Below are 13,086 nucleotides of genomic sequence, written 5' to 3'. Positions count from 1 at the left end.
CTGTCAGCAGTTGATGCCTATCAGTTCTGACATCATACTTTCATCTGTATGTCACGTCGGCTGTCACGACAATACAGACATTAATGAAACATTCCACTTACAGTAGATCAGTCAGTGCAGATGAACGTGTTATGATGTTGTTACCAATGTTACCACAGGACACACCTGGGACAACAGGCTAGTAGCAGGACACACCTGGGACAACAGGCTAGTAGCAGCACTAAAATGTGGTATAAGACAATATGTTTTCCCCAATATGAAAAGTCTGTCACGCTGCCACATAGCATCACAAAACGGAAACGTAGCCACTTAAGTCACACTCGTAATCTTTGTATAATGCCGTAAATCCTCTTTTAGAAGCCCAGACTTGTATTTGTCTCAACCGATTCTGATACCGGGTTTTTATTGGAAGGAGGCAGCTTAAGGAGGCCTATATTTCTACTTTTCAAACCGATCATAATGAATAAATCACATTTTGGGTCAGTTAGAACCCAGTAAAATATACTTGGCTCATGTATTGAAACCAAGTCCTCATGAAATATTAAACAGTGCAGTTGCAGGTGCTCACTGGTCATTTTAACAATATTGCCTATGGTAAATACCATAATAACATCAACACATCAATTTAACTTGAACAACCAATGTAAAAAAAAAATCAGACCAGTCTGAAGCGAGTGGTGCAACAGCACCCCCTATTGGTACTCTAAACATAGTAACATAGTCCCATAGTAACATAGTCACATAGTCCCATAGGGACAAAGCTGTTCCTTGGAGTGGTTGCACCACTCAAAAAGCCAATGGCAGTCCCTCAGTCAGATTTGGTCACAAATATATATATATACGGTACACACATTTGGGATTGTATTTGTTGTTTCTGAATGATCCAGAGTTTTACCATGTTATTCAACCATGATTAAATGATTATGCTTTTCAACACTCAACAGTAATCATGTATTACATTACAATATTACAGTACAGTAATAGCTCCTGTTTTACTGCGCCCCCCCCCCCAGCATATTGTAAACACGGTGTGTTTATGTTGAAATCTGTGTTAAAAAGATGAATGACATTATCCCGACCTTAAATGATTATAATCAGTGTGAGTAATTATTCCACAAGTAACACATGGTTGTGCCTCTGTCCTCTCCAGGTGTTGTGAGTGCAGTGCGTCTCTGTCCCACTGGTACTACGAGAAGGATGGACGTCTCTACTGTAAGAAGGACTACTGGGCCAAGTTTGGAGAGCTGTGCCACGGCTGCACCGACCCAATCACTACCGGCCTCATCATGGTAAGGGTCTCTCCGCCCCGCCAGGAAAACTAGACCAGTGCTTCTCAAACTTTTGTGTCAAGGATCCTCAAATTTATATACTGTAGGCCTATACAGTTGTAGGCCATCGGTATTGTCCTTTTTTTTTGCTGAGGTTTGCGTGATCTGCGCAAAAGGACAGTTTGGGCCCATTTTGGGCGGGAACCCCTTTTGGTGTTTTAAACATTGTTATAATTTAGCTATTGAAAAATAGCAGATCTACAAGCTCATAGCGTGCCACCGAGTGGCGCGCTACGAGCTTGTAGGTCTGCTATTTTTGAAAAATCGTGAAAATATTTATTTCAGAAAACTGGAGGATTTAGAAGGATTTTTTAAAATGTTGAGGTCAGGCCTAAATGGGTCAAATGATAAGGGACAATATCGGTGGCACCCAACTGTATGTATTTGGCTGAAAAGTGATCCATAAGGGTCCACTTTTATACCTTCAGAGTTAGGTTAAAGGAGCAACCTATAGTTTTGCTACCCCATGTTTGCTCCACATTGGGCACCCTCACTGTGGATACTGTAGACCTGGGGCAGCGTAGCGTGTGTGTGTAGTACTGCGGGGTTGTGTCCAGAGCTCTGAGGCAGCATACGTAGTACTGTGGGGATGTGTCCAGAGCTGTAACGGAACACGGTCGGCCTTTCTGCAGTTCTTGGTCACATTATCTTACAGTGTTTAGGTTTTTTTGTCACCAGTGAAAGCTGCTACCTGTGTTACCTGTGATACAGGAAAGTAGAGAGACGGACAGGTGCTGAAAGACATGACCACAGGTCCCTGGAGGACACATAGACAGGGACACGTTGCTTCTAGAATGAAGTGGTACTGCATTATAGAAGGGACTGGATTGAGTCCAGTGCCATGAATCAATCTGTCAGTTGGTTTATGGCTGCAGATCTAAACTAAAATCTGTTTTGTTTTTTGTTTTTTTTACATATTTATTCACACAATAAAAACAGAAGTAAGGCTACATTATATGGTAGAAGCAAGTGAAGAGACTTGATCCATCAATCTGCCCTGAGCCCTCAATATATGTTTAAAGCTAGTGAGTGAAGATGAGGAGTTGGCAATAAGAATGTGTGTCATTTCATGATCCTGTGATAATATTCACGGAAGAACAGATTCAAACCATGTTTTCTCTTTGAATGTGCTTTCTTAGTTCATAGTTTTACCAATTTCCATACATACAATATAAATGGTTCGGAATTTAACAAGGAAGTGCGTTCCTGATCTGCTCACAATGTGGCGACGCGTGAGCTTGTAGATGGAGATATTTTTGGTGAAGACGTTTGGTGCACAGTGGAAACAAGTGTACCAAATCCAGTTAACAGGGTAGTTCATTCACAGTGGTGGTATCTGGATGGAAACCCCCTGTCTGGTTGTGGAGAGGCCAGGGGCTTTTCGTCATTGTTCTTACCCACACACAGCAGATTGAGTGTTTTCTAAAACTTCCTCTAAAATGTCAGGGCATGTGTGGGCCTTGTGATACTCTGAATACAGTATGTGTCAGAAACAGTACAGTACATCCCTAGAATAATATGGGGCGGGCAGCGTTTTCAGATCACTTAGTGTTTTTCCAAAATGCTGGTTGATCACCCAGTGCCAGACAGTGAAAAACACCATGGCGTTTACATCTTATTATAGGCTGCTAATTAATACAAACACAGAATAAATGAATAATCATCTGAAAAAAAAACAGCTAATCTCGGCGGCAACGGTGGAGCAATCTGTGTGAAACTTTGCACTCACACTACCAGTAGGCAGAGGAGGAACCTTTTCTAATTGGCTTGTTATAGCGCCACCATGAGGCTGTTTATTGCAATTTGCAAAGTTCTTTGCAGTTCTTTGCTACTACTATTAAAGATTTTGCACAAACCTCACAGACATTATCTCTATAGTCATGTGATCTGTCAGATTTTTCATATTCAATTCCCATTGGTTACGATTGGCTTTCAAAGTTTTGCCACACGCAATTTCTGTGAAACTTTGAACAGCATGCACGTACGCATGCACGCACACACACACACACACAATTTCTCCTTTATTACTGACTCACCTCCATCAACCTCTCCCTCTGCAGGCCAATCAGAGTAATGAAACATCCCAGTCCACCGTGGTAGTCTAGACGTGAAAGTGGATTAACAGGAGTGATGGCTGCACCTCTCTCTCTCTCTCTCTCTCTCTCTCTCTCTCTCTCTCTCTCTCTCTCTCTCTCTCTCTGTCTCTGCTGCTCCAGTTAGCCAATTCCACTGTTCTGTGAAGAGGGTCAGACTATTACAATGACAGACAGACTGAGGTCATATTCATTTGTGTTTGTGTCCACGTTGCCTGCTGTACCCAGGAAGGACATGGCAGGGTGTAATCCCATCCCGTACGTAAGGGTCACCTTATTGGCACGTGCCCCATTTAAGGACAGCACAGGACAGTATTGCGTCACTGTCCCAAACACAGCCTCAGGTTTGTCCTGGAGGATGATGAGCCAAGTCCCTGTCTGTCTGACAGGGACAGACAGGGACAGGGTGTGTGGGGGCATTAACGACTTGAGATTTTTCCAAGTCGATTTGTCAGACAGTAAAGTCGAAGTTGAGTTGATTTATCGTTTTGTATGAGGGGGGGGGGGGGCTTAACAGGGGCGGGTGGAGGTGCGTGCACTCAAATACGGAGCATGTCAAACAAAGCACTGCGCACACAGTGGCCTCTCCAATATGGCACAGTGTATGTATCATCTATAGCCTATATGGCAAAGCTCTGATTATCAAAACATACAACTATAATAGTAAATACTAAACAGTGTGTGCGTCGCACACTGGTACACAGACCAGAAAAGAGAACACAACAGGAGAGGGGGCATCATTGGCACACAGCGCCAGCAGCAGCGCAGCAGCAGCACAGCGCAGCACAGCGGCCCGAGAACACAATACAAAATATAACATTAACACTAGTGGCAGTACAGCAGCCCGACCTTCAGAACACAATATAGAAGACATAGGTCTATATATTATCATCACAGCAGCCAGCAGCAGTTTGGCACATCGGAATACAATCTGCATTACCTTCCACGTGAACCTTCTCCTCCTCCTCCTCCAACTCGATAACGTTCTCATGTTAGTTTGTTACTTATTTTCTGAGCCATGCAAATAAACAACAACCCGCACTGACCGGAGACGGAGAGGTTCATATGATGTGCCCCGCGCGTAAAGCTAAACCAGAAACAGGACAGTCATTGCGTCAGCACGGATGTAGCCTCGGGAACCCAGACGTTTTATTTCCAGCACGAAGGTGGAGAGGGATATCGTTGGATAAAGTTTGGGGATAAAGTTTCCGCGCTTCTATCTGTTACTTCTCTGACACAGCGCAGTTCAAACTTTAAACAAACTTTAAACCAGCTGCAGTTGGTTTTTAATTAAGGGCGCGTTCTGAATGCAATGCAAACTAATAGGCGAGTGCGCTCGGTGCATATGCAAAGGGAAATAATGACTTCTGTCTGTCACAATAATCAATGCTACAGTTTTAATTCTGTACACACGCACACAGAGCAAAAAATATGATATGGGGAAAACTTTTTCTTTCTTTTTTTCTTTTTTTTCAACTTTCGACTTCTCCTAATCTGAATCGACTTGTGTTAATGAAATCGATAAATCGATAAATCGATTTTTTTAGTGAATGCCCAATCACACACACACACACACACACACACACACACACACACACACACACACACACACACACACACACACACACACAAACATAAGTCATAAGTGAGTCCACATGAGTGTAGGCAGTGTTGTTATGAGGCTTGGAGTGTCCTGAGGGTATGCTGCGGCCGGAAGGGAACACAATTTGATAGGCACCGAATGATGGTGTAACGCAACCGCTTCTTCCCATAATGCCTTGCACTGCGTGACTGGTGTGTCACGTGATCTAAAATGGAGGTATACGGAAGGGAGTAACTATTAGCTAATAAATGTAATCTACAGTGTTAGTGTTAATTTGGAAAAAGGGCTGTGAGAGTCCCTCCCTGCATAATGGAATGAACAATGTCTGGGTTCAAATGCAGATCACCTGGGCAAGCTAGTGAGGAGCAGGGGGGGGGGTGTCTAGGACAGACAGACAGACAGACAGACAGACAGACAGACAGACAGACAGACAGACAGACAGACGGTTTATTATTTATCAGATTGTTGTGTTGTTCTTGCTTACTGTAAAGCGATCTGGATTATAAATTAAAACACAGCAGTTCAAGAGCAGAAACGCCACCATATCTCATGCTACATCCATCCATCCTTCCCTTTCTTCATGCATCCCTCAATGCTGCATTCAGTCATCCATCCATCCCTCCCTCCATCCCTTCATCCCTCCATCCCTCCCTCCCTTTATCCCTCCATCCCTCATGCAGCATCCATCCCTCCATCCCTCCATCCCGTCATCCCTCCATCCCTCCATCCCTTCATCCCTCCATCCCTCCATCCCGTCATCCCTCCATCCCTCCATCCCTCCATCCCTCCATCCCTCCATCCCGTCATCCCTCCATCCCTCCATCCCTTCATCCCTCCATCCCTCCATCCCGTCATCCCTCCATCCCTCATGCAGCATCCATCCCTCCCTCCCTTCATCCCTCCATCCCTCATGCAGCATCCATCCCTTCATCCCTTCATCCCTCCATCCCTCAGGGCTGCTGACTGCTGACTGTCCAATAAGTGTCCATCAGTTCAGTTCACAGCCAATACTCAGACTGCTGAGGGAGGGTAGACATAATGGCTCTCTGCCTTTCACAATCACTATATGGCACATGTTCACACATGTTTAAAAACCTGACGACCCCTGATGTCAATTCAAAGAAATTATGACTTAAAGTCTGGCCTGGCCATCTGCACAAATAAAGAAAATCAATCAGTCTTTTATCCTGGACTAGAGTTGTTTAAGACGCATTTTAAAACTGCTATGATTACTAATTACTATGTTGTTCTCCACCACCACTGCCCAAAGCAAAGTGGTTTCAGGTTTCAGTAAGTGGCTATTTGCATACTATCACACTGTTACCAGAATGTCCTGTTTAACAAGCAAATATCGAAAGAAAGATATAAGCGTACTGTTTATTATATTATTATGACGATTATATCGTTAAAGGCATAGCATGTAACTTTGCCCTGTGTTACGAAACAAAACACATGTTTGTAAAAATTCCAGCAGTTATGACTATGTGTTGGTGTTTATCTGCGGAAACACACTGCCCTCCAACTGTAGGCTATTTGGGTGTTTTCACTGTTTTTTAGACAGGGATGTTTTTGGGATACCAAAACAAACATTGAACACCAAAATACTGTGTTTGTGTGTGCTGCAGTATAGTTGAGTAAGTCCCACTGGTATGGGAGTCTTGTACATGGCTCATCATCAGTGGTATGGGCGTCTTGTACATGGCTCATCATCAGTGGTATGGGCGTCTTGTACATGGCTCATCATCAGTGGTATGGGCGTCTTGTACATGGCTCATCATCAGTGGTATGGGCGTCTTGTACATGGCTCATCATCACTGGTATGGGCGTCTTGTACATGGCTCATTATCACTGGTATGGGAGTCTTGTACATGGCTCATCATCAGTGGTATGGGCGTCTTGTACATGGCTCATCATCACTGGTATGGGCGTCTTGTACATGGCTCATCATCACTGGTATGGGCGTCTTGTACATGGCTCATCATCACTGGTATGGGCGTCTTGTACATGGCTCATCATCAGTGGTATGGGCGTCTTGTACATGGCTCATCATCAGTGGTATGGGCGTCTTGTACATGGCTCATCATCAGTGGTATGGGCGTCTTGTACATGGCTCATCATCACTGGTATGGGCGTCTTGTACATGGCTCATCATCACTGGTATGGGTGTCTTGCACATGGCTCATCATCAGTGGTATGGGCGTCTTGTACATGGCTCATCATCACTGGTATGGGCGTCTTGTACATGGCTCATCATCACTGGTATGGGCGTCTTGCACATGGCTCATCATCACTGGTATGGGCGTCTTGTACATGGCTCATCATCACTGGTATGGGCGTCTTGCACATGGCTCATCATCACTGGTATGGGCGTCTTGTACATGGCTCATCATCACTGGTATGGGTGTCTTGTACATGGCTCATCATCAGTGGTATGGGCGTCTTGTACATGGCTCATCATCACTGGTATGGGCGTCTTTTACATGGCTCATCATCACTGGTATGGGCGTCTTGTACATGGCTCATCATCAGTGTGTCGTCTGTAGACGTCAATGCGCGTTCTGTTGTTTTGTCAGCTCCTGTCCTCGCATGTATGTCTCTGTCTCTCTTCACAGAGATTGTTTTAGATAGAGGTTGAAGGTCTAGTCACACACAGGCCACTCCTTGGCTCCATAGATAGAAAAGAGTTGAACACCAAGAGGTGTGGTGGGAATAAAGTCCTGTCATGAACAGTAGACTAATGTAATGTTACTCATAGAAATGAGTCTAGTAGTCTCTGTAGGGACCTGCCTGAGGAGACTCTGGTGTCTTCTTGTTGCAAGCAGATATGGGACAACTTCAGATATTTACATACCACACAATATCTAGACAACCGTATCAGTTACTTAAAATGCGATGCTCTGAAAAGGTCACTGTACAGTAGCAGAATGGAATTGAACTGAGTCTGAGTCATGACATCACGAATGGAGTAAGCTGCTTGTACTTACTCTCCATCGACTGTGTAAGAAAAAGAGGTTGTGCAACAACAAGGGGGTTTCTCACTCTCTCACACTCCACTGAGTGCCAGAACCCAAATCCAGTATACATATCAAAAGTAGGAATTAAAAGAAATCCCCAAAATTTCAAAACAATAGAGGATGACATAGTGCTCACATTTCCACTTTTCTTTTATTGGCACACTATCGACTGTACTTGGTACTTGATCTATTCTATTTTGTCTGTGTCGGAAACCTCATGTTTACCTCATTTTATTTATGTCTAGCTGTATTTAATATTGACTAATATAGACCAAAACATCATGACTTCACCACAACCCCAACAATATAGTTCCAGGTAACGCATGCATTTAATTGGAGGATTATTGATTAACCTTTATTTCTGAAGAACAGGACACTTATTGATTAGTGATATTGTTATTTAATATTAGAAATATATTATTTTGTAATATCCACAAGTTGCACAACTAGACATAGCTAATGGAGCATAGTAGTGGGTGTGGTTTTCTGGACCCACTGAAAAATCGGCCATTCATTTTTCCCATAGAGATTTACAAAAATATAAATATTAATTATTTTAAGCCTAGAATCCAGCCATCCAGGATCCTGTTGAATCATTTACAATTTACAATTTTGGCATTTAGCAGACGCTCTTAATCCAGAGTGATTTACATTAAGCAAGAACAAAAAGCATGGCAATACATCACATTAATTTAGTGATGCACCGAATATTCGGCCGCAGAAAATATTCGGCAGAAAATGGCAAAAAATGCAATGAATGGTAGACTGCGTCTTTACTTTGCATCTGCCTGTGTGAACGCAACATATGGCATGCAGAGTACACCGACGTGATGTCACTGATCACATGACCCCAAGTTCTAGACCTCCAGTTCTAGCTAAACAGAAGGGGGGAACTTTTGTATTATTTCCCAGAATTCCCACACAACAACTCTAAGGTATATTAATGACATAGTTCTATGTTGAAATAGAGTGGTATTTCCCTTTAAGGGTTCAGTTCCACAGAAGAGCCACTTGGAGTTTCATCATTCAGCGTGTTTGTACAACTACTTGTCTGGCTGCTTCCTCATTGGATTGATATTTTGAGACATTTTACTGCCTGGTTACTGGTTAGCGGTATGTCCTTAAACAGTGTGTTGGTCAGTCAGCTGGTTGTCATCTGTCTGTGTGGGGTGGTCACTGGTCAGCCTGTGATCAGATGATGGATGTGGTGGGCATGCAGGCATGTCTGACTTAATATCTATTCTAGGCTGCATTCTGAAAACACACTGACACAACATGTCAGGCAAACAGAGAGAGAGAGAGAGAGAGAGAGAGAGAGAGAGAGAGAGAGAGAGAATGATAGACACTGGAAGAAACATAGGAGAGAAACGATAGCTAGCGGTGCAACAGTTAATCAATTTAATAGTTATTTTTGCATGACAAAATATGCCAAAGTATAAAATGGTGAAACGCACTTCTTGAGTAAAGCAATTCAAGTAATCAATATAGAATTATGGCTAAGTAAGAAAATAATCTATAGTTGGAGCCCTATATGGAGAGATAAAGCTCAAGGGTGATACTTTCTGAAAGTACTGTAACTAACCTGAACAGCTATTTATTTTATTTTAAGTTTTTTATTTTTTATTTTAAGCATAGTAGAGGGGTTTGGACAGGGAAAAATGCAGTACATATGTTATGTTATGCTTCTTTTTCTATTACAAAACAAAACAAAACAAAACAAAACAAAACAAGACGAAAACAACCCCCCACCCTCCCACTTGGAACTTTGACACCTTCTCCTTTCACCGTATAGGTTTTTTTCTTTTTTTTTAAATAAAATAAATAGTAGCAATAGCCAGCAAGGATTTCATGAGCATGAGAGAAGAGAAGAAAGATATCAGAAGTAGAAAAGAGAGAGAAATAGACAGAAGTGAATGGTGAGATAAGGACTCCATGGTGTTGTAGAAGAGAGTGGCAGAAAGAGATAAGGGGTACTGCTGTTTATTTTGGAAGTAGATAGGAAGAAAGTAGGAGAAGAAAGGAAAAGAATGAGGGGCTGCCTTCACGAGGACGTCGCGGGCTGTTCCCCGCCTAAGTTTTGTGAACGATATAAAACTTTGAGAGGCTTAAGAGGGGAATGAGGTTGGTGTGCAGAGTAGGAGGGGAACACCATGGTTTATAACAAATGCCCTATGGGGTGTTCGGAAGGCTTGACAGATTCTCGAGACAGATTGTCGGACCCCAGGAGGAGGTGAATCCTCCTGGAGAGCAACGTAGATCGTATAGAATGTCCTCGAGATTCAGGAATAACATGGCATCTTTCAGCCAATGGTCTGATTTAGGGGGGAGTGAAGATTTCCAGTCTAGGAGGATTCTCCTTCGAGCGAGTAATGATAGGAAGGCTATACAGTTATGAACCTTTTTGTTACACTTAATATTGTTAGGGAATACACCAAAGATTGCCACTTCAGGACAGGGAAGTAAGGGTATACTAAACATTTCTGATAAGGATCGAAATATGGCAGTCCAGTATTGTATTAATTGAGGGCATGACCAAAACATGTGTGTTAAGTTAGCTGGGGATATGTGGCATCTATCACACTTGTCGTCAACACTGGTATACATTCTAGCTAGTTTAGCTTTGCAGTAGCACATGAGGTACTATACTATTTACCTGAGTGAGGGCGTTACTCCACGTCTCATCCGTTATGGTTTCACCCAGTTCCCCTTCCCAGCCTGATTTGGTTCTATTGAGAGAGGTGGTCCTTAAATTAGAAATAATGTTATAGATATAAGACAAAAGGCCTTTTACTTGCAACGGGGCATCTAAGATGGATTCAGTTCCAGATTAGGAGGAGATGTTAGGAAAAGAAGGATTGTGTGACTGGGCGAAGTGACGGATCTGGAAGTATCTAAACAAATGAGAGTTGGGTAGATTGAATTTGGATGTCAGTTCCCTGAAGTTAGCAAAAATACCGTTGACATAAAGATCCTCCAGTCTAACGAGTCCTGATCTAGACCACAGAGAGGTATTTTTTTTGAAGATTTTGCAATGTTTTGGAGATTTTACATTTTTCCTTAAAAGAAAAAAAGCTGATGTTGCATGCAGTAAATATCAGATGTACAAGCTCACAGTGCATCACCCAGGAGCATGTAGCCCCTCCACCCATCATGTATTATCATACAGAATATCAAGCACAAGTCAACTTATGTTGGCATGCACATCATTGAATCCTCATATTTTATTTTAAAACATGAGACACCAGCTAATGTAGTAATGGGGTCAGATACAATTTATTTGACGTACGGAACAGTTTGTTTTTACTGAGGTGTTGTGTTGATATGTTTAGGCTAAGAATCTCCTCCATCACTGGAATTCTCCTTAAAAACAATTTCTTCATTTTTCTTTCTTTGGTTCTTTCTGCCATGGGGAGGTATTGAACATGAAGACAGAGGGTGGTGTTAACTGTGAAGGGGGGATGAGATGTAAAGTAACAGAGAGAGAGAGAGCTAAAGGAGAGGATGAGGGAGGGGAGAGAGTTGTTTTCTGTTACACATCACATAGATGCAGCCGGCGGTGAGCGTGTGTTGCTTAGCTTGGGTGGGCTGGGCCAAACAGGAAGCGATGAGGTCATAGAGAGAGAGAGAGAGAGAGAGAGAGAGAAATGGGAGGAGACTAGAGGCATGGGGAGGGGAGTGGGAGAGAGAGAAGAGCAGTGACATCGTTTTAGAGATGAGCTCAGCGCGCGTGGGCGTCTCTCTCTGTCTCTCTCTCTGTCTCTCTCTCTGCTTATGTTTTGTTGTGACATTATTAGAATGAAGTAGAGGCAGAGCTCTCTCTGTCTCTCTCTCTGTCGCTGACATGGTGGGAGATGTGTTCTACTGGACCTTCTGCTGTCTCAGGCTGTGGAAGAAGGACAAGAAGGTAAGATGATGTCAGTCCGTCAGCACTCTGCTGCCGCTGTAGGCTAGTGGGTCACGGGCACAGTGGGGGAACGGGGGGCGGCGCGGGGGGGGGGGGGGGGGGGGGGGGGGGGCAGCTAACCGGCTTGCAGTCAGGGAGGAGGAGGGGTGCAGAGCAGAGCGTCTGGAGGGGATGAGGGGGAATGTTAAGCCTCAGTAAATAGCAGACCTACAAGCTCATAACGCACCACGAATGTGACGTGCTGTGAGCTTGTACATCTGCTGTTGATTGCATGCAACACCAACGTGCAACCTAAGTATACATCAGGCTTTACTGCATAGTTTCACATGTATCTATCTATCTATCTATCTATCTATCTATCTATCTATCTATCTATCTATCTATCTATCTATCTATCTATCTATCTATCTATCTATCTATCTATCTATCTATCTATCTATCCATAATGTCTTCTCTTTGACACTGAACATGAGCTTTATGATGCTTAACAGTTGTGCATCCTGACAAATTGGATTAAATGTGTTGCCCTGCAACCAACTTCCCCTCTCTCTCTCTCTCTCTCTCTCTCTCTCTCTCTCTCTCTCTCTCTCTCTCTCTCTCTCTCTCTCTCTCTCTGACTTGCTCTAGTTTTCTTTTTTGCTGTTTCATATTTAATGTCATGAAAAAGTGATGAGGCACGTGTGCTATTTTTAATCACGTGGCGCCGGCCGGGCCGGGTCCTGTGCAGGGCAAACCCGGTGGGTTTTTAGCTGCGGTCCTCCTGCACAGCCACAGTGCTCTGTGTGCGTGTGTGAGTGTGTGTGCATGTGTGCGTGTGTGCGTGCGTGCGTGCGTGCGTGCGTGCGTGCGTGCGTGCGTGCGTGCGTGCGTGCGTGTGTGTGTGTGTGTGTGTGTGCATGTGTGCCACTTCCATCCATCTCGTCATATTATATCCCACAGTACCTCGGCCGGATGTGGAGGTCAGATCCATTAGCAAGTGGTTCCACACATACAGTGATATTGTATTGCATGGTGAGGCAGAATGGAGGGAGAAGGGTGGCTAGGGGGTCTATTGAACCTATTCTCAATAGAACCCACTGTTTGCTGCTGTTGAGTACAGACAAGAGTCTGTACTCAACTGTACTTTCTTGCCTCTGAGTTACAA

General features: G+C 43.6%; 1 protein-coding gene across 2 annotated transcripts in view; it reads left to right on the top strand.

Annotated features, from left to right (window-relative positions):
- Positions 1 to 13,086, top strand: part of limk1a (LIM domain kinase 1a) — a gene marked incomplete at its 5' end in the record, with an annotated part of 95,917 nt that overhangs the window by 45,949 nt on the left and 36,882 nt on the right. The window contains one exon of one of the 2 annotated variants that reach the window (XM_079514381.1): positions 1,151 to 1,289. In XM_079514381.1, coding sequence (XP_079370507.1) covers positions 1,151 to 1,289 — 139 coding nt within the window. Of the gene's footprint in view, positions 1 to 1,150; positions 1,290 to 11,811; positions 11,943 to 13,086 lie in introns of those variants that run through there. The other variant, XM_079514382.1, reaches the window with a different exon arrangement.

The sequence above is a fragment of the Electrona antarctica genome, assembly GCF_951216825.1.
Source record: "Electrona antarctica genome assembly, chromosome: 11".
Taxonomy (NCBI): domain Eukaryota; kingdom Metazoa; phylum Chordata; class Actinopteri; order Myctophiformes; family Myctophidae; genus Electrona; species Electrona antarctica.
The sequence above is the reverse complement of the archived record's forward strand: the minus strand, read 5'-3'. Positions and strand labels throughout refer to the sequence as shown.